This window comes from Ammospiza caudacuta, chromosome 38 (assembly GCF_027887145.1).
Source record: "Ammospiza caudacuta isolate bAmmCau1 chromosome 38, bAmmCau1.pri, whole genome shotgun sequence".
Classification (NCBI taxonomy): Eukaryota; Metazoa; Chordata; class Aves; order Passeriformes; family Passerellidae; genus Ammospiza; species Ammospiza caudacuta.
Genome location: NC_080630.1, coordinates 985,816 through 1,013,814, shown reverse-complemented (window position 1 = coordinate 1,013,814; position 27,999 = coordinate 985,816). Strand labels below are relative to the sequence as shown.

At 51.2% G+C, this 27,999-nt stretch overlaps 2 protein-coding genes across 3 annotated transcripts in view; both read right to left on the bottom strand.

Annotated features, from left to right (window-relative positions):
- Nucleotides 1-14,754, bottom strand: part of ATP1A3 (ATPase Na+/K+ transporting subunit alpha 3) — an 80,832-nt gene extending 66,078 nt beyond the window's left edge. Inside the window, exons 1-2 of one of the 2 annotated variants that reach the window (XM_058823160.1) lie at nt 14,645-14,754; nt 1,868-1,951 (exon numbers count right to left, since the gene is read on the bottom strand). In XM_058823160.1, coding sequence (XP_058679143.1) covers nt 1,868-1,951; nt 14,645-14,650 — 90 coding nt within the window. In that variant the 5' untranslated portion in view covers nt 14,651-14,754. Of the gene's footprint in view, nt 1-1,867; nt 1,991-14,644 lie in introns of both variants that reach the window. The other variant, XM_058823159.1, reaches the window with a different exon arrangement.
- Nucleotides 14,755-19,639: 4,885 nt separating this feature from the next.
- The window catches only part of GRIK5 (glutamate ionotropic receptor kainate type subunit 5), a 56,361-nt gene continuing 48,001 nt past the window's right edge, over nt 19,640-27,999 (bottom strand). Inside the window, exons 15-20 of the mRNA XM_058823120.1 lie at nt 25,964-26,129; nt 24,360-24,585; nt 24,133-24,261; nt 21,632-21,753; nt 19,905-20,141; nt 19,640-19,798 (exon numbers count right to left, since the gene is read on the bottom strand). Coding sequence (XP_058679103.1) covers nt 19,640-19,798; nt 19,905-20,141; nt 21,632-21,753; nt 24,133-24,261; nt 24,360-24,585; nt 25,964-26,129 — 1,039 coding nt within the window. The remainder of the gene's footprint in view (nt 19,799-19,904; nt 20,142-21,631; nt 21,754-24,132; nt 24,262-24,359; nt 24,586-25,963; nt 26,130-27,999) is intronic.

The window sequence follows — 27,999 nt, the reverse complement described above, 5'->3', positions numbered from 1 at the left end:
GATCCCCCATTTTTGCCCCCAAAATCCCCATTTTGCCCCCAAAATCCCCCCCAAACCCCCCATTTTTTCCCCAGTTTCCCCAAACTTCCCCCCAAACCCTCAAAACCCCCCCATTTTTTCCCCAGTTTCCCCAAAATCCCCCCCAAACCCCCACAAATGCCCCATTTTCTGCCCCCAAAATCCCAAACCCCCCCCATTTTTTGCTCCCAAAATCCCCATTTCCCCCAAAATCCCCCCCAATCCCCCATTTTTTCCCCAGTTTCCCCAAAATCCCCCCAAACCCCCACAAATCCCCCATTTTTGCCCCCAAAACCCCCCAAACCCCCCCTTTTTTCACCCCAGATCCCCCATTTTTGCCCCCAAAATCCCCATTTTCCCCCCAAAATCCCCCCAAACCCCCCATTTTTCCCCAGTTTCCCCAAACTTCTCCCCAAACCCCCCCAAAATCCCCCATTTTTTGCCCCCAAAACCCCATTTACCCCCCAAAATCCCCCCACAATCCCCCATTTTCGCCCCCCAAAATCCCCATTTTCCCCCCAAAATCCCCCCAAACCCCCCCTTTTTTTCCAGTTTCCCCAAAGTTCCCCCCAAATCCCCCATTTTTTGCCCCCAAAATCCCCATTTTCCCCCTTTTTTCACCCCAGATCCCCCATTTTCCCCCCAAAATCCCCAACCCCCCCTTTTTTCACCCCAGATCCCCCATTTTTTGCCCCCAAGATCCCCATTTTCCCCCTTTTTTCCAATTTTTTTTCCTAATTTCCTTCATTTTTTTCCCATTTTCTCCCCAATTTCCCCCATTTTCCCCCCATTTTTCCCCAATTTCCCCCAATTTTTTCCCTCATTTCCTTCATTTTTTCCCCATTTTTCCACCCAAAACCCCCCCTTTTTTCACCCCAGATCCCCCATTTTTGCCCCCAAAATCCCCATTTTCCCCCAAAATCCCCCCAAACCCCCCATTTTTTCCCCAGTTTCCCCAAACTCCCCCCCAAACCCCCCCAAAATCCCCCATTTTTTGCCCCCAAAACCCCATTTACCCCCCAAAATCCCCCCACAATCCCCCATTTTCGCCCCCAAAATCCCCATTTTCCCCCCAAAATCCCCCCAAACCCCCCATTTTTGCCCCCAAAATCCCCAACCCCCCTCTTTTTTCACCCCAAATCCCCCATTTTTCCCCCAAAATCCCCATTTCCCCCCTTTTTACACCCAAAATCCCCCATTTTTTGCCCCCAAAAATCCCCATTTTCCCCCCAAAATCCCCCCCAAACCCCCCCTTTTTTCACCCCAAATCCCCCATTTTTCCCCCAAAATCCCCATTTCCCCCCTTTTTACACCCAAAATCCCCCATTTTTTGCCCCCAAAATCCCCATTTCCCCCCCAAAATCCCCCCCAAACCCCCCCATTTTTTCCCCAGTTTCCCCAAAATCCCCCCAAAATCCCCCACAAATCCCCCACTTTTTGCCCCCAAAATCCTCATTTTCCCCCCAAAATCCCCCCAAACCCCCCATTTTTTCACCCCGAAATCCCCAAACCCCCCCTTTTTTCACCCCAGATCCTCAATTTTTGCCCCCAAAATCCCCCAAACCCCCCCTTTTTTCAGCCCAGATCCCCCCTTTTTTCACCCCAGATCCCCCATTTTTTGCCCCCAAAATCCCCATTTTCCCCCCAAAATCCCCAAACCCCCCCTTTTTTCACCCCAAATCCCCCATTTCTGCCCCCAAAATCCCCATTTTCCCCCTTTTTTCACCCCAGATCCCCCATTTTTGCCCCCCAAATCCCCCAACCCCCCCCTTTTTTCACCCAAAATCCCCCATTTTTTGCCCCCAAAACCCCCCAAATCCCCCATTTTCGCCCCAAAGCCGCGACTCACCATGGCCACCTCCTTCTTGAGGTCATCGAGGTCCCGGGTCTTGCTCTTGCCCTTTTTGGGGGACTCCTTGTCGCCCCCCTTGTCCTGCGTGGTGGCCACGCGGTAGCTGTCGGAGCCGCCGAACTGGGGGGGGCCGTTACTGGGGGTCCCGAGACCCCCGAGCCCCGACCCAGGGGCGGCCCCGCAGCTCCCAAAGTGGGGGAGAAACAGCCCAAAAACCGGAGAGAAACGGCCCAAAATATCCCCAAAATATGGGAGAGAAATTGCCCAAAATATCCCCAAAATATGGGAGAGAAATGGCCCAAAATATCCCCAAAATATCCCCAAAATATGGCAGAGAAATGGCCCAAAATATCCCCAAAATATCCCCAAAATATGGGAGAGAAATTGCCCAAAATATCCCCAAAATATGGCAGAGAAATGGCCCAAAATATCCCCAAAATACCCCCAAAATATGGCAGAGAAATAGCCCAAAATATCCCCAAAACATGGCAGAGAAATAGCCCAAAATATGGGAGAGAAATCACCCAGAAATGGCAAAGAAATAACCCAAAATATCCCCAAAATATCCCCAAAATATGGGAGAGAAATAACCCAAAATATGGGAGAGAAACCACCCAGAAATGGCAGAGAAATAGCCCAAAATATCCCCAAAATATGGCAGAGAAATAACCCAAAATATCCCCAAAATATGGGAGAGAAATGGCCCAAAATATCCCCAAAACATGGCAGAGAAACCACCCAGAAATGGCAGAGAAACACCCCAAAATATCCCCAAAATATGGGAGAGAAATAGCCTAAAATATCCCCAAAACATGGCAGAGAAATAGCCCAAAATATCCCCAAAATATACCCAAAATATCCCCAAAATATGGGACAGAAATAGCCCAAAATATCCCCAAAATATCCCCAAAATATGGGACAGAAATAGCCCAAAATATCCTCAAAACATGGCAGAGAAATAGCCCAAAATATCCCCAAAATATGGGAGAGAAATAGCCTAAAATATGGGAGAGAAACCACCCAGAAATGGCAGAGAAATAGCCCAAAATATCCCCAAAATATCCCCAAAATATCCCCAAAATATCCCCAAAATATCCCCAAAATATCCCCAAAATATGGGAGAGAAATAACCCAAAATATCCCCAAAATATGGCAGAGAAATAACCCAAAATATCCCCAAAATATGGCAGAGAAACCACCCAGAAATGGCAGAGAAATAACCCAAAATATCCCCAAAATATGGCAGAGAAATAGCCCAAAATATCCCCAAAATATGGGAGAGAAATAGCCCAAAATACCCCCAAAATATGGGAGAGAAATAGCCCAAAATATCCCCAAAATATGGCAGAGAAATAGCCCAAAATATCCCCAAAATATCCCCAAAATATGGCAGGGAAACCACCCAGAAATGGCAGAGAAACACCCCAAAATATCCCCCAAATATCCCCAAAATATGGGAGAGAAATAGCCTAAAATATCCCCAAAACATGGGAGAGAAATAACCCAAAATATAGGAGAGAAACCACCCAGAAATGGCAGAGAAATAACCCAAAATATCCCCAAAATATCCCCAAAATATGGGAGAGAAATAGCCCAAAATATCCCCAAAATATCCCCAAAATATGGCAGAGAAATGGCCCAAAATATCCCCAAAATATCCCCAAAATATCCCCAAAATATGGCAGAGAAATAACCCAAAATATCCCCAAAATATGGCAGAGAAATAGCCCAAAATATCCCCAAAATATGGGAGAGAAATAACCCAAAATACCCCCAAAATATGGGAGAGAAATAACCCAAAATATCCCCAAAATATGGGAGAGAAATAGCCCAAAATATCCCCAAAATATGGGAGAGAAATAACCCAAAATACCCCCAAAATATGGGAGAGAAATAGCCCAAAATATCCCCAAAATATCCCCAAAATATGGCAGAGAAATAATATCCCCAAAATATCCCCAAAATATGGCAGAGAAATAGCCCAAAATATCCCCAAAATATCCCCAAAATATGGCAGGGAAACCACCCAGAAATGGCAGAGAAACACCCCAAAATATCCCCCAAATATCCCCAAAATATGGGAGAGAAATAGCCCAAAATATAGGAGAGAAACCACCCAGAAATGGCAGAGAAATAACCCAAAATATCCCCAAAATATCCCCAAAATATGGGAGAGAAATAACCCAAAATATCCCCAAAATATGGGAGAGAAATAGCCCAAAATATCCCCAAAATATGGGAGAGAAATAGCCCAAAATATCCCCAAAATATGGCAGAGAAATGGCCCAAAATATCCCCAAAATATCCCCAAAATATGGCAGAGAAATAACCCAAAATATCCCCAAAATATGGGAGAGAAATAACCCAAAATATCCCCAAAATATGGCAGAGAAATGGCCCAAAATATCCCCAAAATATCCCCAAAATATGGCAGAGAAATAACCCAAAATATCCCCAAAATATGGCAGAGAAATAGCCCAAAATATCCCCAAAATATGGCAGAGAAATAGCCCAAAATATCCCCAAAATATCCCCAAAATATGGCAGGGAAACCACCCAGAAATGGCAGAGAAACACCCCAAAATATCCCCCAAATATCCCCAAAATATGGGAGAGAAATAGCCTAAAATATCCCCAAAACATGGCAGAGAAATAGCCCAAAATATAGGAGAGAAACCACCCAGAAATGGCAGAGAAATAACCCAAAATATCCCCAAAATATCCCCAAAATATGGGAGAGAAATAACCCAAAATATCCCCAAAATATGGGAGAGAAATAGCCCAAAATATCCCCAAAATATCCCCAAAATATGGCAGAGAAATGGCCCAAAATATCCCCAAAATATCCCCAAAATATCCCCAAAATATCCCCAAAATATGGCAGAGAAATAACCCAAAATATCCCCAAAATATGGCAGAGAAATAACCCAAAATATCCCCAAAATATGGGAGAGAAATAGCCCAAAATATCCCCAAAATATGGCAGAGAAATGGCCCAAAATATCCCCAAAATATCCCCAAAATATGGCAGAGAAATAACCCAAAATATCCCCAAAATATGGGAGAGAAATAACCCAAAATATCCCCAAAATATGGGAGAGAAATAGCCCAAAATATCCCCAAAATATGGCAGAGAAATGGCCCAAAATATCCCCAAAATATCCCCAAAATATGGCAGAGAAATAACCCAAAATATCCCCAAAATATGGCAGAGAAATAATATCCCCAAAATATCCCCAAAATATGGCAGAGAAATAGCCCAAAATATCCCCAAAATATCCCCAAAATATGGCAGGGAAACCACCCAGAAATGGCAGAGAAACACCCCAAAATATCCCCCAAATATCCCCAAAATATGGGAGAGAAATAGCCCAAAATATCCCCAAAATATGGGAGAGAAATAGCCCAAAATATCCCCAAAATATGGCAGAGAAATGGCCCAAAATATCCCCAAAATATCCCCAAAATATGGCAGAGAAATAACCCAAAATATCCCCAAAATATGGCAGAGAAATAGCCCAAAATATCCCCAAAATATGGCAGAGAAATAGCCCAAAATATCCCCAAAATATCCCCAAAATATGGCAGAGAAATAACCCAAAATATCCCCAAAATATGGGAGAGAAATAACCCAAAATATCCCCAAAATATGGCAGAGAAATGGCCCAAAATATCCCCAAAATATCCCCAAAATATCCCCAAAATATGGCAGAGAAATAACCCAAAATATCCCCAAAATATGGCAGAGAAATGGCCCAAAATATCCCCAAAATATCCCCCAAATTCTCCCCAGATTTCCCCAAATTCCCCCCAAAATGCCCAAAAATCCCACAAATTTCCCCAGATTTCCCCAAAATCCCCAAAATTCCCCCAAATTCGCCCCAAAATCTCCCCCAAATTCCCCCCCAGCCCCTCCCCCACCCGGGGGGAGGGGCGGATTTAAGGGTGGGGGAGGGGCGGAATCCCCCCCAGCCCCTCCCCCACCCCCGCCCCTCCCCCACCCCATCTGCTCCCCGTTAATCCCCGGGGGGGGGGGAGGGGCGGGGGTGGGGGAGGGGCCGCGTGGGAAAAACGGGGTGGGGGAGGGGGGTGGGGGAGGGGCCCTGGGGGATTCCCCGAAATTCGGAATTTTGGGGGGTTTTTGTTTGAGGTTTTTAATTAAATTTTTATTTTTTTGGGTGTTGTTTTGTTGGTTTTGGTTTTATTGGTTTTTTATAAAATGTTTTTGTCCTTTTTGGGGATTTTTTTCCCCCATTTTTGGGGGGCAAATTCCCATTTTTGGGGGGCAAATTCCCATTTTTTGGGGAGGGAAATTCCCATTTTTGGGGGATTTCCATTTTTGGGGGGCAAATTCCCATTTTTGGGGGGATTTCCATTTTTGGGGGGCAAATTCCCATTTTTGGGGTTAGGGAAATTCCCATTTTTGGGGATTAAATTCCCATTTTTGGGGAGGGAAATTCCCATTTTTGGGGATTAAATTCCCATTTTTGGGGATTAAATTCCCATTTTTGGGGAGGGAAATTCCCATTTTGGGGGCAGGGAAATTCCCATTTTTTGGGGATTAAATTCCCATTTATGGGAAGGAAATTCCCATTTTTGGGGGAGGGAAATTCCCATTTTTTGGGGTTAGGGAAATTCCCATTTTTGGGGATTAAATTCCCATTTTTGAGGAGGGAAATTCCCATTTTTTGGGGATTAAATTCCCATTTATGGGAGGGAAATTCCCATTTTTGGGGGAGGGAAATTCCCATTTTTTGGGGATTTAATTCCCATTTATGGGAGGGAAATTCCCATTTTTGGGGATTAAATTCCCATTTTTGGGGAGGGAAATTCCCATTTTTTGAGGAGGGAAATTCCCATTTTTGGGGATTAAATTCCCATTTTTGGGGAGGGAAATTCCCATTTTTTGAGGAGGGAAATTCCCATTTTTGGGGATTAAATTCCCATTTTTGGGGAGGGAAATTCCCATTTTGGGGGGAGGGAAATTCCCATTTTTGGGGATTAAATTCCCATTTTTGAGGAGGGAAATTCCCATTTTTGGGGGAGGGAAATTCCCATTTTGGGAGGATTTTCTGGTTTTAATTTTGATTTTCTGATTTTAATTTTGGGGGGATTTTTCCTGATTTTTTGGGGTCCCATTTTGGGTGGAAGCTCCAAATTTTTTTGGTGGGGGGGGGAGAGGTTCCCATTTTTGAGGGAATTTTCCTCAAAAATTTAATTTTTTATTGTTTAATTTTTATGGGATTCCCCCGTTTTTTAATGGGGTTTCTCAGTTTTTCGCGGGGTTCCCTTTTTTCGGAGGAAATTCCCGATTTTGGGGGAATTTTCCCTGGTTTTGGGGAATTTTCTCCTTTGATTTTTCATGGGATTTCTCTGGTTTTTCTTTATTTTTAATGGGGTTTCTCCCTTTTTTTATGGAATTTTTTTGCTTTTTGTGGGATTTCCATTTTTTAATGGGATTTCTCTGGTTTTTCTTTATTTTTAATGGGGTTTCTCCCTTTTTTATGGAATTTTTCTGCTTTTTATGGGATTTCCATTTTTTAATGGGATTTCTCTGGTTTTTCACCCCCTTTATTTTTAATGGGGTTTCTCCCTTTTTTTTATGGAATTTTTCTGCTTTTTGTGGGATTTCCATTTTTTAATGGGATTTCTCTGGTTTTTCACCCTCTTTATTTTTAATGGGGTTTCTCCCTTTTTTATGGAATTTTTCTGCTTTTTATGGGATTTCCATGTTTTAATGGGATTTCTCTGGTTTTTCACCCCCTTTATTTTTAATGGGGTTTCTCCCTTTTTTTTATGGAATTTTTTTGCTTTTTGTGGGATTTCCATGTTTTTAATGGGATTTCTCTGGTTTTTCACCCTCTTTATTTTTAATGGGGTTTCTCCCTTTTTTTTATGGAATTTTTCTGCTTTTTATGGGATTTCCATGTTTTAATGGGATTTCTCTGTTTTTAATGGGATTTTCCCATTTTCCAGGGCTGGGGATGGGGACAGGGACAGGAATGGGGACAGGGGGACAAAGGGACAGGGGGACATCGGGATTGACACACGCATGGGGACATGGGGACATCGCCGGGGTTTGGGGACATCACCGGGGTTTGGGGACATCATCGGGGTTTGGGGACATTGCCGGGGTTTGGGGACATGGGGACATCACTGGGGTTTGGGGACATGGGGACATCGGGGTTTGGGGACATTGCCGGGGTTTGGGGACATTGGGGTTTGGGGACATCATCGGGGTTTGGGGACATCACCGGGGTTTGGGGACATGGGGACATCGGGGTTTGGGGACATCGCCGGGGTTTGGGGACATTGGGGTTTGGGGACATCGCCGGGGTTTGGGGACATCACCGGGGTTTGGGGACATGGGGACATCGGGGTTTGGGGACATCGCCGGGGTTTGGGGACATCACCAGGGTTTGGGGACATCGGGGTTTGGGGACATCGCCAGGGTTTGGGGACATCACTGGGGTTTGGGGACATGGGGACATCGGGGTTTGGGGACATCATCGGGGTTTGGGGACATCACCGGGGTTTGGGGACATGGGGACATCGGGGTTTGGGGACATCATCGGGGTTTGGGGACATCGCCGGGGTTTGGGGACATGGGGACATCACCGGGGTTTGGGGACATCGCTGGGGTTTGGGGACATCATCGGGGTTTGGGGACATCACCGGGGTTTGGGGACATCGGGGTTTGGGGACATCGCCAGGGTTTGGGGACATCACCGGGGTTTGGGGACATGGGGACATCGGGGTTTGGGGACATCATCGGGGTTTGGGGACATCACCGGGGTTTGGGGACATCGGGGTTTGGGGACATCGCCAGGGTTTGGGGACATCACCGGGGTTTGGGGACATGGGGACATCGGGGTTTGGGGACATCATCGGGGTTTGGGGACATCGGGGTTTGGGGACATCGCCGGGGTTTGGGGACATCGCCGGGGTTTGGGGACATCGGGGTTTGGGGACATCGCCAGGGTTTGGGGACATCACCGGGGTTTGGGGACATGGGGACATCGGGGTTTGGGGACATCATCGGGGTTTGGGGACATCGGGGTTTGGGGACATCGCCGGGGTTTGGGGACATTGGGACATCGGGGTTTGGGGACATCACTGGGGTTTGGGGACATCACCGGGGTTTGGGGACATCGCTGGGGTTTGGGGACATTGGGACATCGGGGTTTGGGGACATCGCCGGGGTTTGGGGACATCACCGGGGTTTGGGGACATCGGGGTTTGGGGACATCGCCGGGGTTTGGGGACATGGGGACATCAGGGTTTGGGGACATGGGGACATCGGGGTTTGGGGACATCACCAGGGTTTGGGGACATCAGGGTTTGGGGACATCATCGGGGTTTGGGGACATCACCGCAGTTTGGGGACACAAGGCCTCAGGGCCTGGCAGTGCCAGGGCACCGGGACAAGGGACACGGGGACATCAAAATTTGGGGACATCGGCATTTGGGGACATGGGGATTGACACGGGGACACGGGGACGGGACAAGGACAGGGTTTGGGGACATGGGGATTGACACCAGGGTGGGGACAGGGACAGGGACAGTTAATTTTGGGGACAGGGACGGGGATGGGGACAGCAGGGACAGGGACACTGGGATGGGGACAGGGCCTCAGGGCCCGGCCAGGCCGCTGGCGCAGGGACAAGGACACGGGGACACCGTCGGGGTTTGGGGACAGCGGGATTGACATGGGGATGGGGACAGGGACAGGGGGGAGGCGACAGGGACAGAGAGACAGAGGGACAGAGGGACAGAGGGACAGAGGGACAGAGGGTACAGGGACAGAGGGACAGGGCCTCAGGGCCCGGCCAGGCCGCTGGCACAGGGACAAGGACACGGGGACACCGTCGGGGTCTGGGGACAGCGGGATTGACACCAGGGTGGGGACAGGGACACAGGGACAGAGGGACAGAGGGACAGGGACAGAGAGAGGGACAGGGATGGGGACACAGACACACAGGGACAGGGACACGGTTTGGGGACATCGGGATTGACACATCCAGAGACTTTTAACCGTCGGGATTGGCACCAGGATGGGGACAGGGACAGAGGGACAGAGGGACAGAGGGACAGGGACACTGGGATGGGGACAGGGCCTCAGGGCCCGGCCAGGCCGCTGGCGCAGGGACAAGGACACGGGGACACCGTCGGGGTTTGGGGACAGGGGCAGGGACAGGGACAGACTTTGGGAACATCGGGATTCGCACCAGGATGGACACAGGGACAGGGACACAGGGACGGGGACACTGGGACGGGGACACTGGGATGGGGACACTGGGATGGGGACACTGGGATGGGGACAGCAGGGACAGGGACACAGGGACAGGGACAGGGACACAGGGACGGGGACACTGGGATGGGGACAGCAGGGACAGGGACACAGGGACAGGGACACAGGGACAGGGACACTGGGATGGGGACAGGGCCTCAGGCCGCTGGCGCAGGGACAAGGACACGGGGACACCGTTGGGCTTTGGGGACATCGAGATTTGCACCAGGATGGGGACAGGGATGGACAGAGGGACACGGGGACAGAGGGACAGAGGGACAGGGACACTGGGATGGGGACAGGGATGGACAGAGGGACACAGGGACAGAGGGACTGAGGGACAGGGACACTGGGATGGGGACACGGGGCCCTGCGGCCCGGCCAGGCCTCTGGCGCAGGGACAAGGACACGGGGACACCGTCGGGGTTTGGGGACAGCGGGATTGACACAGGGACAGGGATTTGCACCAGGGTGGGGACAGGGACAGAGGGACAGGGAGGGGGACACAGGGACACCAGGGACAGAGGGACAGCAATGGGGACACGGGGACAGCAGGGACAGAGGGACAGCAATGGGGACACGGGGACAGCAGGGCCCGGCCAGGCCTCTGGCGCAGGGACAAGGACACGGGGACACCGTCGGGGTTTGGGGACATTTTCCCTGCGTTTTAGGGGATTTGGGGACAGCGGGATTTGGGGACAGGAATTTGGGGACATCGGGATCTGGGGACATTTTCCCTGTTTTTTATGGGATTTGGGGACATCGGGGTTTGGGGACATCGGGGTCTGGGGACAGGGAGCTGCAGGGCTTTGGGGACAGGGATTTGGGGACATTTTCTGCGTTTTTATGGGATTTGGGGACAGGGATTTGGGGACATTTTCCCTGTTTTTTATGGGATTTGGGGACATCGGGGTTTGCAGCCGTGGGAATCCGGAGCCCGGTGGCGCCGCTGGCACAGGGCCAAGGCCAAGGGGACACGCGGGGGACACTCGTGACACACTCAGGACACGCGTGACAAGCCTGGGGACACTGAGGGGACACGCCGGGGGACGGTGGTGACACAATCGGGGACACGCGGGGGACACTCGTGACACACTCAGGACACGCGTGACAAGCCTGGGGACGCTGAGGGGACACGCCGGAGGACGGTGGTGACACAATCGGGGACACGCGGGGGACACTCGTGACCAGCAGGACACGCGGGACACGCTCGTGACACCCTCGGGGACACTCGTGACAGGCTGGGGACGCTGAGGGGGCACTGGGGACACGTTGGGGACACGTTGGTGACACGTTGGCGGCACGCGTGTGCAGCCCCGGGTGACGCAGGAGCTGCGTCGCGGCCTGGGGGGGGGCCTGGCAGCCCCGGGGTGTCCCCAACGTGTCCCCTCAGTGTCCCCATCTGTGTCCCCTCACTGTCCCCTCACTGTCCCCTCAGTGTCCCCAACGTGTCCCCTCACTGTCCCCATCTGTGTCCCCTCAGTGTCCCCTCACTGTCCCCTCATTTTCCCCTCACTGTCCCCATCAGTGTCCCCGATTGTGACTCACTGTCCCCTCAGTGTCCCCGATTGTGTCCCCTCAGTGTCCCCTCAGTGTCCCCATCTGTGTCCCCTCAGTGTCCCCTCAGTGTCCCCTCAATGTCCCCTCAGTGTCCCCATCTGTGTCTCCTCAGTGTCCCCATCTGTGTCCCCTCAGTGTCCCCTCAGTGTCCCCTCAATGTCCCCTCACTGTCCCCATCTGTGTCCCCTCACTGTCCCCTCATTTTCCCCTCACTGTCCCCTCAGTGTCCCCTCAGTGTCCCCATCTGTGTCCCCTCACTGTCCCCTCACTGTCCCCTCACTGTCCCCTCAGTGTCCCCTCATTTTCCCCTCACTGTCCCCATCAGTGTCCCCGATTGTGCCCCCTCAGTGTCCCCTCAGTGTCCCCTCAATGTCCCCTCAATGTCCCCTCACTGTCCCCATCTGTGTCCCCTCGCTGTCCCCCCTCAGTGTCCCCTCAGTGTCCCCTCAATGTCCCCTCAGTGTCCCCGATTGTGTCCCCCTCAGTGTCCCCTCAGTGTCCCCTCAGTGTCCCTTCCCTGTCCCCTCACTGTCCTCTCCATGTCCCCGCTGGCGTCCCTTGCACGCCTGGCACACCTGGCAGGTCCCTTGCACACCTGGCACACCCCTCACTGTCCCCTCGGTGTCCCCTGCACGCCTGGCACACCCCCCGTGTCCCCTCCGTGTCCCCTCGGTGTCCCTGGCACGCCTGGCACACCCCTCATGTCCCCTCACTGTCCCCTCGGTGTCCCCTGCACGCCCCTTCCGGCACCTTCCACACCCGTCCCTGTCCCTTGCGCACCCCAAGTGTCCCCTCCGTGTCCCCCTCGGTGTCCCTTGCACACCTGGCACACCTGGCACACCCCTCATGTCCCCTCGGTGTCCCCGCCGGTGTCCCTTGCACGCCCCTCGTGTCCCCTTGGCGTCCCCTCCGTGTCCCTTGCACACCTGGCACACCCCTCATGTCCCCTCAATGTCCCCCTCAGTGTCCCTTGCACGCCCCTCGTGTCCCCTTGGCGTCCCCTCCGTGTCCCTGGCACACCTGGCACACCCCTCATGTCCCCTCAATGTCCCCGCCGGTGTCCCTTGCACGCCCCTCGTGTCCCCTTGGCGTCCCCTCCGTGTCCCCTCCGTGTCCCTGGCACACCTGGCACGCCCCTCGTGTCCCCTTGGCGTCCCCTCGGTGTCCCTTGCACACCTGGCAGGTCCCTTGCACGCCCCTCGTGTCCCCTCAGTGTCCCCTCAGCACCCCCTGCACACCCGGCACAATTTGCACGCCCCTCGCTGTCCCCTCCTTGTCCCCTCGCTGTCCCTTGCACGCCCTGCGGCACCGCGGCGCCGCCTTGCACACTCGCCCCGGCCACTCGCACGCTCATCCCGGGCCCTTGCACGCCCACCCCGAGCGTGAAATTCCCTTCCGAAACCTCAAACACCGACCCACAGCCTTGCACGCCCACCCTGGTCCCTGCACGCCCGTTCCGGTCCCTTGCACACCCATCCAGAACCTCAAATGTTCGTTAGAGCCCCTTGCACACTCACCCCGGCCCCTCGCACGCCCACCCAAAACCTCAACCCCCCGTGCAAAGCCTTGCACACTCACCGCAGCCCCTCGCACGCTCATTCCCGACCCTTGCACGCTCATCCAAAACCTCAACCCCCCGTGCAAACCCTTGCACACTCACCCAGCCCCTCGCACGCTCACTGCAGCCCTGCCCCCCTCCTCCGCAGTGCCTTGCACGCTCATCCAAACCCTCAAACACCCACCCAGCCCCTTGCACACCCACCCCGGCCCCTTGCACACCCACCCCGACCCCTTCCGCAGCCCCCAGCCCCATTTCCAGCCCCTTGCACGCCCGCTGCAGCCCCTTTTCCATCCCCCCTGCGTTTTGCACACTCATCGCGGCCCTTGCACACTCATCCCGCACCTGCCGGGACCCCTCCTCAATTTTCCACCCCCCCATTCACCTGTCCGGGACCCCCCCCCCTCGCATTTCCGAGCCCCCTCCTCAATTTGCCGGACGCCCCCTCCCCTTTCAGACCCCTCCTCACATTTCCAGACCCCCCCTCAATTTCCAGACCCCCCCTCACATTTCCAGACCCCTCCTCACATTTCCAGACCCCCCCTCAATTTCCAGACCCCTCCTCACATTTACAGACCCCCCCCTCAATTTTCCGGACCCCTCCTCAATTTCCGGACCCCTCCTCACCTGTCCGAGCCCCCCTCCCCATTTCCTCACCTGTCAGGACCCCTCCCCAATTTTCCAGGACCCCCCCCCCTCACTTATCAGACCCCTCCTCAATTTTCAGGACCCCCCCCCCTCACTTATCAGACCCCTCCTCAATTTTCCAGGACCCCCCCCCCTCACTTATCAGACCCCCCTCAATTTCCAGGACCCCCCCGCCTCACTTATCAGACCCCCCTCAATTTTTCAGGACCCCCCTCCCCAATTTCCAGGACCCCCCCCTCACTTATCAGACCCTCCCCAATTTTCAGGACCCCCCTCCCCAATTTTCAGGACCCCCCCTCACTTATCAGACCCCTCCTCAATTTTCCAGGACCCCCCCCTCACTTATCAGACCCCTCCTCAATTTTTCAGGACCCCCCTCCTCAATTTTCAGGACCCCCCCCTCACTTATCAGACCCTCCCCAATTTTCAGGACCCCCCTCCTCAATTTTCAGGACCCCCCCCTCACTTATCAGACCCCTCCTCAATTTTCCAGGACCTCACTTATCAGACCCCTCCCCAATTTTTCAGGACCCCCCCCTTTCAATTTCCCACCCCCCCTCATTTTGTCCAGGACCCCCCCCCCTCACTTATCAGACCCTCCCCAATTTTCCAGGACCCCCCCCCTCTCAATTTCCCACCCCCCCCTCATTTTGTCCAGGACCCCCCCCCCCTCAATTTCCCGCCCCCTCCCCAAATTCCCCTCCCCCCCTCTCCTTACCCCCATCTTGGCGCCGTTCGCTGCTCCCCGCGGGGGGGGGGCGGGGCCGGATTTGGGTCTGGGGTCCCGGTGTGGTCCCGGTGGTTTTTGGGGGGGGGGTTCCCGGTGGGTTTTGGGGGGTGGGGGGGGGGGGGGGTCCCGTCCCCGTTGGCGGCTGCGGCGCTTCTGGGGAGGGGGCGCGGGGGCGCCGGGGCTGAGATGGGAGCGGGGGGGGGGCGGGGAGGGGGCTCCGACCAATCAGAGAGCGCCGGCCCCTCCCCCCGCCCGCGGTTGGCCACGCCCCTTTTACTGCGGATCCGATTTGTGGGGGGGGGGGGGGGGGGATTAAAAAAAAAAAATAAAAGAAATAAAATAAAATAAAATTTTTTAAAAATGGACGGGGGAGTTGGAAAATTCTGGCGACCCCTCCTCTAATTAAAGCCCGCTTCATTAAATTTGGGGTGAGTGGGATAAAAAAAAAAAAACCTAAAAAAATTCTAAATTAAATAAATAAAAAAAAAAAAAATTAATTCGGGGTGGGGGGGGGATTGGAAAATTCTGGCGACCCCTCCTCTAATTAAAGCCCGCTTCATTAAATTTGGGGTGAGTGGGATAAAAAAAAAAAAACCTAAAAAAATTCTAAAATAAATAAATAAAAAAAAAAAAAATTAATTCGGGGTGGGGGGGGGATTGGAAAATTCTGGCGACCCCTCCTCTAATTAAAGCCCGCTTCATTAAATTTGGGGTGAGTGGGATAAAAAAAAAAACCTAAAAAAATTCTAAATTAAATAAATAAAAAAAAAAAAATTAATTCGGGGTGGGGGGGGGATTGGAAAATTCTGGCGACCCCTCCTCTAATTAAAGCCCGCTTCATTAAATCCGATTTGGGGTGAGGGGGATAAAAAAAAAACCTGAAAAAAATTCTAAAATAAATAAATTAAAAAAAAAAAAAAAATTTATTCGGGGTGGGGGGGGATTGAAAAAATCTGGCGACCCCTCCCCTAATTAAAACCGGACCCCCTTAATTAAATCCGATTTGGGGGTGGGGGCGGGGAGGAAAAAAAAAGAAATTAAAAAAAAAATAAATAAATAAAATTGATTGGGGGGTGGGTGGAAAATTCTGGCGACCCCCCCCGTCCCCAAATTAAATCCGATTTGGGGGAGGGAAATAAAACAAAACCTAAATAAAATAAAATAAAATAAAATAAATAAAATATAAAATAAAATAAAATAAAATAAAATAAAATAAAATAAAATAAAATAAGGGGTGGAAAATTCTGGAGACCCCCCCCCCTAATTAAAGCCGGACCCCCTTAATTAAATCCGATTGGGGAGGGTAAGAAAAGAAATTTTAAAAAAATTTAAAAAATAATTTAAAATAATTAAAAAATAAAATAAATTGATGGGAAGGGTCGGAAAATTCCGGCGACCCCCCCCCCTAATTAAACCCCCTTTTAATTAACCCCCAATCCCCCCCCCACACGATAATTAAATTTTGATTTTTTTCCTTTAATTAAAATCGCGATTTTTTTTTAAACCCCCTCCCCCCCCCCCCGTTGGTGGCGCAGTGCGGAGCCGCCCCTCCCCCACCCCAATGCGACCCCCCCCAAAATTCCATCGGGGACCCCCCCCCCCCGTAATTAAACACACCCGGAAGGGTCGGGGGTTAATTAATGTCGGTAATTAGCGGTGGGGAATTAATTGGAGCGGTGCCGCCCCCCCCCCACACTGCAATGCGGGCGGAAAGACGCAGTGACCCCCCCCCCCCCCCCACAAAATGAAACCCCGCCCCCAAAAATTTGGACACGCCCCCCAAAAAATCGGGCCCCGAAAATGTCGGAAATGACCCCAAAATTACCCCCCAAAAAAATCAAAACACCCCCAAAATTAAACCCCCCCCCAAAAAAATGAGACCCTCCCCCAAATTAAATCCCCCTCCGAAAATGAGACCCCCCCCAAAATTAAAGCCCCCCCAAAAAAATGAGACCCCCCCCCCAAAAAAAAAATCAAAGCCCTAAAAAAATCAGAACCCCCAAAAATTCCAAAATTAAAGCCCCTAAAAAATCAAAACACCCCCAAAATTAAAGCCCCCCCAAAAAAATGAGACCCCTCCCAAATTAAATCCCCCTCCGAAAATGAGACCCCCCCCAAAAAAAAAATCAAAGCCCTAAAAAAAATCAGAACCCCCCCAAAATTAAACCCCCTAAAAAATCAAAACACCCCCAAAATTAAAGCCCCCCCAAAAAAATGAGACCCCCCCCTCAAATTAAATCCCCCTCCGAAAATGAGACCCCCCCCCAAAAAAGAAAATCAAAGCCCTAAAAAAAATCAGAACCCCCCCAAAATTAAACCCCCTAAAAAATCAAAACACCCCCAAAAGAAAATCCCGAAAAAATCAAATTTTCCCCCTCAAAAAAATTCAGCCCCTCCCCCCCATTTAGCCCCTCCCCCTCGCAGGACCCCCCCATTAATGAACCCCCCATTAATTAATTAATTAATCCCCAATTATCGATCCCCCCCCCTCCCCCCGTCCCGCAGCATCCTCGCGCCGTCTCCATGGCAACGCCCCGAGGGCTCCTTGGCAACGGCGTCGCCATGGCAACGGCGGGGGGGGGGGCGACCTTGGAAACGGGGGCGGGGCCAAAAAAAAAAATTAGGGGAAAATTGGGGAGAAATTGGGAAAAATGGGGAAAATGGGGGGAAAAAATTGGGGGGAAAATGGGGAGAAATTGCGGAAATTCCGGGGGAAAATTCTGGGGAAAAATGGAGGCAAAATTGGGGAAATTCTGGGAAAATTGGGGGAAAAATTGGGAGGGAAATGTGGCGAAATCGGGATAAAATCCCAGGGAAAAAATAGGGAAAATGGGGAGGGAAATAGGGGAAAAATCTGCGAAAAATTTGGGGGGAAATCGCGGGATGCTGGGGAGGAATGTGGGGAAATTTCGGGAAAAATTGGGAAAAAATTTGGGGAGAATTGCGGGAAAATTGGGGAGAAATCTGGGGAAAAACTTGGGGGGAAATGGAGGAAAAATCTGTGGGAAAAATTGGGGGGAAATTTGCGGGAAAAAACTGGGGGATATTCTGGGGAAATTGGGGGAAAATCGGGAAAATCGGGGAAAAAAATTAGGGGAAAATGTGGGGGAAATCCGCGGAGAAATTGTGGGGGATTAGAGCGGAAAAAATGGGGAGAAATGTGGAAAAAAATTGGGAAAAATCCCCGGGAAATTGGGGAAAACCTGGGGAGAAATTGGAGAAAAATTGGGTGAAAATCTGGAGAAACTGGGGAAGAATTCCCTGAAAATTGGGGAGAATTCCGCGGGAAAAAAAAAACTGGGGAGAAATTCCCGTTTGTATTTATGAATTTATTTATTTCTTGGGGGTGTCCCGGGTTTATTTTTGGGGGGTTTTTCCAGGCTTTATTTATTTTTGAGGGGGGAATTTAATTTATATTTATTTATTTCTCGAGGGGGGTCCCCGTTTTTATTTATGACTGTATTAATTACATTTTATTTTTATTTTCATATTTTTATTTTTATTATTTTTCTGGGTGTTTTCCCTCCACCGCCCCTCCCCCACCCCCCCGGCTCCTCGCGCGCGCGGTGTCCCCGGTGACGTCACGTCTGGTTTCCATGGCAACGCCCCCCCCATCCCCGCAGGGTGGGGGCGGGGTGACCTTGAAAGGTCCCTTTGAACTCGCCGCTCATTTGCATCTCATTTGCATCGCGGCGCCGTTTCCCGCGCGCTCCTGCGGCGCCCCCCGGCGGCGAAATTTTTAAATTTATTTTCTCTTTTCGTTTTTATATTTTTATTTATATTTATTTTTTGTTTTTCATTTTGAATTTCTTATTTTTACTTTATTTTTACATTTTTATTTTAATTTTTAGTTTTATTTTTAAGTTATAGTTATAGTTATAGAGTTAAAGTTATCTGAATATTATTTTATTTTTAGTTTTATTTTTAGTTTTATATAATTTTAATTTTAGTGTTAGTTTAGTTTATTTTTATATTTATATTTTTAGTCGTAGTTTATTTTTGTTTTTATCATAATATTATTTTTTTATTTTTATTTTCACACATTATTTTCTACTTCTATTTCTATTTCTATTTCTATTTCTATTTCTAATTATATTTCTATTTATATTTATATTTATATTTATATTTATATTTATATTTATATTTATATTTATATTTATATTTATATTTATATTTATATTTATATTTATATTTATGTTTATGTTTATATTTATATTTATATTTATATTTATATTTATATTTAATTAATTGTAATTTTTATTTTTGTTTTTTGGGGCGAATTCGGGCGATTTTCAGGACACTCACAAACACTCCTCTTAAAAGTCCGGGTGGGTTTTTATTAATTAATTTTTTTTTTAATTAAGGTGGGGGAGGGGCGCGTGCGCGATGACGTCACACCCACCCCCCCCCCCGAACCGAGAGGGGGAAATTTCCGGAAAAAAAACCCCCAAAAAACCGGGAAAAAAACCCAAAATAAAATCCCCCCAAAAAAATCCCCAAAAAATCAACACCCGAACCCCCCCCAGCCCCAAATCAAAGCCAAACCATTAATTAGAATAATTAATTAATTAAGAACGCCACGCCCCCTCCCCGCCCCCTCCCCCCTCAGCCCCTCCCCCATCCCGGCCCCGCCCCCCGCGCCGTTCTGGGGAGGGGGGGGAGGGGCGAGAGGGGGAGAGGGCGGGGCCTCGTGGGGGGGGGGCGGGGGCGGGGCTGAGGAGGGGGCGGGGCTTTCCCACGCCCCTCCCCCACCCCGGGAAGGCACAGTGCAATTTTGGGGGAAGGGGGAGGGGCTTCAAATCCGATGTGGGCGGGGCTAAATCCAAATAAGGGCGGGGGGGAGGGGCTTTGGGGTGGGGGCGTGGCCCCTCCCCCCAATTCCCGCCGCGCGCACGGCGCACAAGGCGGGGGGGGAGGGGCTTTGAAAGGGGGGGGCGGGGCTAAGGATGGGCGGGGCGTAAAATGGGGGAGGGGCCCCTGGGGTCATTCCCCTCCCCCTTCCGCGGAAGGGGGCGGGTGGGGGAGGGGCTGGGGCGTTTTGGGCGTGGTCGGAGGGGGCGGGGCCGCCCCTCCCCCGGCCCCTCCGGCCCCTCCCCTGGGCGGGGCCGGGGGCGTGGCCCGCAGCGCTTGGATGCGGCGGCACTCGGGGCACACGCGCACGTGCGCGCACGGAGGGGGCGGGGCCGCGGTGGGCGTGGCCGAGGCCGTGACCCCGCCCCCTTCCGGGTGCGCCCCGCCCCCTCCCAGCCCCGAGTAGAGCTTCCCGTTGCTGAAGCGCATCTCGCGCAGCGCGGGGGGCGGGGCCGCCGAAGCTCCGCCCCCTCCGTGATGATGATGAGGGTGGTGGGGGTGATGGGGGGGGGTGCGGGGGAGGGGCGGGAGCCCCGAATTTGGGGTGGGGGCGGCGGCGGCGGCGGGCGCGGGGGCGGCGGCTGCAGGAGACGGCGCGGCGCAGCTCCCGCAGCATCTCCGTGCACAGCGAGATCTGCGGAAATCGGGGCCGTTTGGGGCGTTTCGGGGCAGTTTGGGGGGTTTCGGGAGGAATTCCGGCGGTTTTGGGATGTTCGGTCATAAAAGGGACCCCCCTGTTCCCCCCACTCTCTCCCCAAAACAGCCCCAAATCCCCCCCAATCCAAATCCCCCCCAAAATCCCACACCCCTCTCTCCAAATTTCGCCCAAATCGCCCCAATTCCCCCCAAAATCCCTCCAGAATTTCCCCAGATTTCTCACAAATTTCCCCCAAATTCCCTTCAAATCCTCCACCCCAAATTCCCCCAAATTTCGCCCAAATTCCCCCCAACCCAAAATCCCACACCCCTCTCTCCAAATCCCCCCCGAATCGCCCCAACTCCCACCAAAATCCCTCCAGAATTTCCCCAAATTTCTCACAAATTTCCCCCAAATTCCCTTCAGATCCTCCACCCAAAATTCCCCCAAAATTCCCCCAAATTCCCCCCAACCCAAATTGCCCCCAAAATCCCACACCCCTCTCTCCAAATCTCCCCCAAATCGCCCCAACTCCCACCAAAATCCCTCCAGAATTTCCCCAGATTTCTCACAAATTTCCCCCAAATTCCCTTCAGATCCTCCACCCCAAATTCCCCCAAATTTCCCCCAAATTCCCCCCAACCCAAATTCCCCCCAAAATCCCACACCCCTCTCTCCAAATATTCCCCAAATTGCCCCAACTCCCACCAAAATCCCTCCAGAATTTCCCCAGATTTCTCACAAATTTCCCCCAAATTCCCTTCAAATCCTCCACCCCAAATTCCCCCAAATTTCGCCCAAATTCCCCCCAACCCAAAATCCCACACCCCTCTCTCCAAATCCCCCCCGAATTGCCCGAACTCCCACCAAAATCCCTCCAGAATTTCCCCAGATTTCTCACAAATTTCCCCCAAATTCCCTTCAGATCCTCCACCCAAAATTCCCCCAAAATTCCCCCAAATTCCCCCCAACCCAAAATCCCCCTAAAATCCCACACCCCTCTCTCCAAATCTCGCCCAAATCGCCCCAACTCCCACCAAAATCCCTCCAGAATTTCCCCAAATTTCTCACAAATTTCCCCCAAATTCCCTTCAAATCCTCCACCCCAAATACCCCCAAATTTTGTCCAAATTGCCCCCAAAATCCCACACCCCTCTCTCCAAATCTCGCCCAAATCGCCCCAACTCCCACCAAAATCCCTCCAGAAATTCCCCAAATTTCTCACAAATTTCCCCCAAATTCCCTTCAGATCCTCCACCCCAAATTCCCCCAAATTTCGCCCAAATTCCCCCCAACCCAAATTCCCCCAAAGTCCCAAAAATCCCCCCAAACTCCCCCAAATTTTTCCCAAATCCCCCCAACCCAAATTCCGCCAAATTTCCCCCAATTTTCCACCCAAATTCCCCCAAATTTCTCCCAAATTTTTCCCGAATTCCCCCAAATCCCCCTTCCCCCGCGGGCCCCTCCCCCCCCGGCCCCTCCCCCACCTCCTCGGTCTCGGCCGAGCGCCGCGTCGACCACACGAACTCCATGACGGCCACCAGGATGGCCACGACCAGCCCGCACACCAGCACCACGAAGATGCCGCCGATGTTCTCCATGCCCAGCCCTGGCGGCGACGCAACGCAACCCAACTTGGTCCATCCAACTCAACTCAACTCGGTCAACCCAACCCAACGCAACCCAACGTGGCCCATCCAACTCAACTCAACACAACTCGGTCAACCCAACGCAACCCAACCCAACTTGGTCCATCCAACTCAACTCAACTTGGTCAACCCAACACAACTCAATGCAACTCAACCCAACGCAACCCAACTTGGCCCATCCAACTCAACTCAACACAACTCGGTCAACCCAACGCAACCCAACCCAACTTGGTCCATCCAACTCAACTCAACACAACTCGGTCAACCCAACCCAACGCAACCCAACTTGGTCCATCCAACTCAACTCAACACAACTCGGTCAACCCAACCCAACCCAACCCAACTTGGTCCATCCAACTCAACTCAACACAACTCAATGCAACTCAACCCAACGCAACCCAACGTGGCCCATCCAACTCAACTCAACACAACTCGGTCAACCCAACGCAACCCAACCCAACTTGGTCAACCCAACGCAACCCAACCCAACTTGGTCCATCCAACTCAACTCAACTTGGTCAACCCAACACAACACAATGCAACTCAACCCAACGCAACCCAACTTGGCCCATCCAACTCAACTCAACACAACTCGGTCAACCCAACCCAACGCAACCCAACTTGGTCCATCCAACTCAACTCAACTTGGTCAACCCAACACAACTCAATGCAACTCAACCCAACGCAACCCAACTTGGCCCATCCAACTCAACTCAACACAACTCGGTCAACCCAACGCAACCCAACCCAACTTGGTCCATCCAACTCAACTCAACACAACTCGGTCAACCCAACCCAACGCAACCCAACGTGGCCCATCCAACTCAACTCAACACAACTCGGTCAACCCAACCCAACGCAACCCAACGTGGCCCATCCAACTCAACTCAACACAACTCGGTCAACCCAACGCAACCCAACCCAACTTGGTCAACCCAACGCAACCCAACCCAACTTGGTCCATCCAACTCAACTCAACTTGGTCAACCCAACACAATGCAACTCAACCCAACGCAACCCAACTTGGCCCATCCAACTCAACTCAACACAACTCGGTCAACCCAACCCAACGCAACCCAACTTGGTCCATCCAACTCAACTCAACACAACTCAATGCAACTCAACCCAACGCAACCCAACGTGGCCCATCCAACTCAACTCAACACAACTCGGTCAACCCAACGCAACCCAACCCAACTTGGTCCATCCAACTCAACTCAACTTGGTCAACCCAACACAACACAATGCAACTCAACCCAACGCAACCCAACTTGGCCCATCCAACTCAACTCAACACAACTCGGTCAACCCAACCCAACGCAACCCAACTTGGCCCATCCAACTCAACTCAACACAAATCGGTCAACACAACCCAACGCAACCCAACTTGGCCCATCCAACTCAACTCAACACAAATCGGTCAACACAACCCAACTCAATGAAACTCAACCCAACGCAACCCAACGTGGCCCATCCAACTCAACTCAACACAACTCGGTCAACCCAACGCAACCCAACCCAACTTGGTCAACCCAACGCAACCCAACGCAACCCAACTTCATCAATCCAACTCAACTCAACTTGGTCAACACAACCCAACTCAATGCAACTCAACCCAACTTGGTCAACTCAACTCAACCCAACCCAACACAACCCAACTCAACTTGGTCAACATAACGTAACTCAACCCAACTCAACCCAACCCAACTCAACCCAACTCAACTCAATCCAGCTTGCTCAACCCAACCTGGGTCAACAGAACTCAGCCAACCCATCCCAACCCAACCAAACTCAACTCAACTTGGTCAACATAACCAACCCAAACCAACACAACCCAATCCAACCCAACTGAAGCCAATCCAACCCAACTCAAGCCAAGCCAAGCCAAGCCAACCCAATCCAACCCAACTGAAGCCAAGCCAAGCCAAGCCAAGCTAAGCCAACCCAAGCCAAGCCAAGCCAAGCCGAGCCAAGCCAAGCCAAGCCAAGCCAACCCAATCCAAGCCAAGCTCACCCAAGCCAAGCCAAGCCAAGCCAAGCCAAGCCAATCCAAGCCAAGCCGAGCCAAGCCAAGCCAAGCCAAGGCAAGCCAAGCCAAGCCAAGCCAAGCCAAGCCAAGCCAAGGCAAGCCAAGCCAACCCAATCCAAGCCAAGCTCACCCAAGCCAAGCCAAGCCAAGCCAAGCCAAGCCAAGCCAAGCCAAGCCAATCCAAGCCAAGCCGAGCCAAGCCAAGGCAAGCCAAGCCAAGCCAAGCCAAGCCAACCCAACTCAAGCCAAGCCAAGCCAAGCCAAGCCAAGCCAAGCCAAGCCAAGCCAAGCCAAGCCAAGCCACGCCCACCTTTGGCGCGGTGATCCTCCTCCTTGGGGCAGTGCCCCCCTTCCCACCACTTCCTCTTGAGGATCTCCAGCCGGTTGTTCTCCTGCAGCTGCAGGATGGCCAGCGTGATCTCGTCGCGGAACGGCGACCCTGGCACGACAACGGGGGCCGGTCCCACCTCCTCTCCCAGGGTGGGCGTGACCACCCCCCACAAGCCCCGCCCCCCCGCGGCCCCCGCCCCGCCGTACCCAGCGGCATGCCGATGCCGTAGCCCTTGGTGTCCAGCAGCCCGCCGATCTGCGTCAGGTTGCAGTTGTGGCGCCGGTGGTACTCGTTCATGGTGGACTCCAGCAGGAAGGCGTACTTGGAGTTGAGGACGCGCGCGATCCCCTCCTCCGTGCTCTTGACGAAGACGCTGGGCTGCTTGGAGTGCATGTAGTTCCACATCCGCTGGTACGTCTGGTAGCGCGAGTTCTGGCGGGGGGGGCGGCCGTGGGGAAGACGGGCTTTGGGGGGGGGCTGGCCGGGGCGGGGCGGGGTCATTGGGTTGGGTTGGGTTGGGTTTTGTTGGGTTAAGTTGGGTTGGGTTGGATGGATTGGCCGAGGTTGGGTTGGGTTGGGTTGGGTTGGGTTGGGTTGGGTTGAGTTGGGTTGGGTTGTGTTGGGTTGGGTTGGATGGATTGGCCGAGGTTGGGTTGGGTTGGGTTGGGTTGATTTGGTTGTGTTGGGTTGGGTGAGTTCAATTGGGTGGGGTTGTGTTGGGTTGGGTTGAGTTGGGTTGAGTTGGGTTGTGTTGGGTTGGGTTGAGTTGGGTTCGTTGGGTTGGGTTGGGTTGGGTTCATTGGGTTGGGTTGGGTTGAGTTGGGTTCATTGGGTTGGGTTGGGTTGAGTTGGGTTCAGTGGGTTGGGTTGGGTTGGGTTGGGTTGGATGGATTGGCCGAGGTTGGGTTGGGTGAGTTCAATTGGGTTGGGTTGAGTTGGGTTCATTGGGTTGGGTTGGGTTGGGTTGGGTTGGGTTGGGTTGAGTTGGGTTGGGTTGGGTGAGTTCAATTGAGTTGGGTTGAGTTGGGTTCATTGGGTTGGGTTGGGTTGGGTTGGGTTGGGTTGGGTTGGGTTGAGTTGGGTTGTATTGGGTTGGAAGGGTTGGGTTGGGTTGAGTTGGGTTCATTGGGTTGGGTTGGGTTGAGTTGAGTTGTGTTGGGTTGGATGGATTGGCCGAGTTTGGGTTGGGTTGGGTTGATTTGGTTGTGTTGGGTGAGTTCAATTGGGTTGGGTTGGGTTGGGTTCATTAGGTTGGTTGAGTTGGGTTGTGTTGGGTTGGGTTGAGTTCATTGCATTGGGTTGTGTTGGGTGAGTTCAGTTGGGTTGGGTTGAGTTGGGTTCATTGGGTTGTGTTGTGTTGGGTTGGGTTGGGTTGGGTTGTGTTGTGTTGGGTGAGTTCAGTTGGGTTGGGTTGTGTTGGGTTGTGTTGGGTTGAGTTGGGTTGTGTTGGGTGAGTTCAGTTGGGTTGGGTTGAGTTGGGTTCATTGGGTTGGGTTGGGTTGGGTTGGGTTGTGTTGGGTTGGGTTGGGTTGGGTTGAGTTGGGTTGTGTTGGGTGAGTTCAGTTGGGTTGGGTTGAGTTGGGTTCATTGGGTTGGGTTGGGTTGGGTTGAGTTGGGTTGGGTTGGGTTGAGTTGGGTTGGGTTGGGTTGGGTTGGGTTGAGTTGGGTTGTGTTGGGTGAGTTCAGTTGGGTTGGGTTGAGTTGGGTTCATTGGGTTGGGTTGGGTTCATTGGGTTGGAAGGGTTGGGTTGGATGGATTGGGTTGATCGATCGATCTGATTGATCGATCCGATTGATTGATTGATCGAACCTGGAAGAAGGTCATGGTGGAGCCGGCGTGGATGGTGCCGTACTCGATGTTGGTCTGGTCGGCGAGGTCGTCAGCCGACTCCACGGGCACCTCCATGCGCTGCACGGTCAGGAACGCCGCCAGGTTGGCCGTGTACGACGAGATGATGATGAGGGTGAAGGCCCACCTGCCCCCCGAAAATTATCGGAAACGTCAAAAACGTCGAAAACGCCAAAAAAAAAAATTATCGTTGCAAAAATCCGAAACGAATGACCCCAAAAAATAAAAAATCACCTCAAAAATCCCACAAAAAACCACCCCAAAACCCCGCGGAAATCGGCCCAAAAAGCCCTAAAAAATCACCTCAAAAATCCCACAAAAAAACACCCCAAAACCCCGCGGAAATCGGCCCAAAAAGCCCTAAAAAATCACCTCAAAAATCCCACAAAAAATCACCCCTGCCCCCCGAAAATTATCGGGAACGTCAAAAACGTCGCCCCGAAAATGCAAAAAAAAAAAAAAAATCGTTGCAAAAATCCGAAACTAATCACCCCAAAAAATAAAAAAAAATCACCTCAAAAATCCCACAAAAAATCACCCCTGCCCTCCAAAAATTATCGGAAACGTCAAAAACGTCGCCCCGAAAACGCCAAAAAAAAAAAAAAAAAAATCTCTGCAAAAATCCAAAACGAATGACCCCAAAAAATAGAAAAGAAAAAAAAAAATCACCTCAAAAATCCCACAAAAAAACCACCCCAAAACCCCGCAGAAATCGGCCCAAAAATCCCTAAAAAATCACCTCAAAAATCCCACAAAAAACCACCCCAAACCTTGCAGAAATCGCCCCAAAAAGCCCTAAAAAATCACCTCAAAAATCCCTCAAGAATCATCCCAAATATCCAAAAAAATCGCTCCAAAAATCAAAAGAAAACCACCCCGAAATGCAAAGAAATCACCTCAAAAATCCCACAAAAATGACCCCAAAAATCACCCCAAACCCCACCAAAAATCATCACAAAAATCCCCATAAAACCACCCCAAAAATCCCCAAAAAATCACCCCTAAAAACTTTACAGAAATCACCCCAAAACGCAAAAATATCACCCCAAAATTCCCCCAAAAAATCACCATAAATTGCACAGAAATCAGCCCAAAAAATAATAAAATAAAATAAAATCAGCTCAAAAATCCCACAAAAAACCACCCCAAACCCCACAGAAATCACCCCAAAATCCCTTAAAATTCACCCCAAAATTCCCCCCAAAAAATCACCACAAATCACACAGAAATCAGCCCAAAAAATAATAAAATAAAATAAAATCAGCTCAAAAATCCCACAAAAAACCACCCCAAATCCCACAAAAACCACCCCAAATTGCACAGAAATCGCCCCAAAATCCCTTAAAAATCACCACAAATCGCACAGAAATCAGCCCAAAAAATAATAAAATAAAATAAAATCAGCTCAAAAATCCCACAAAAAACCACCCCAAACCCCACAGAAATCACCCCAAAATCCCTTAAAAATCACCCCAAAATTCCCCCAAAAAAATCACCACAAATCGCACAGAAATCGGCCAAAGAAAACAAAACAAAAAAAAAAAAGACCACAAAAAATCCCAGCAAAATTACCCCAAACCTCACAGAAATCACCCAAAAAATTTAGAAAATACTTCTCCCCAAAAAAATCATCCCAAAAATCACTCAAATATCACCCCAAAATTCCCAAAAAATTTACCCCATACGCACAGAAATCACTCCAAAAAAATTAAAAAAAAAAAAAAAATCCGAAATTACCCAAAAAAAAATCGCACCAAACCTCCTCAAATCCCCCCAAACCTCCACATACACCCCAAAATCACCAAAAATCACCAAATACCCCCAAACATCCCCAAATACCCCCAAATACCCATATACACCCAATCAATCACCCCAAAATCACCCCAAAATCACCAAAAATCACCAAAATCACCAAATACCCCCAAACATCCCCAAATACCCCAATATACACCCCATAAATCAGCCCAAAATCACCAAAAATCACCAAAAATCACCAA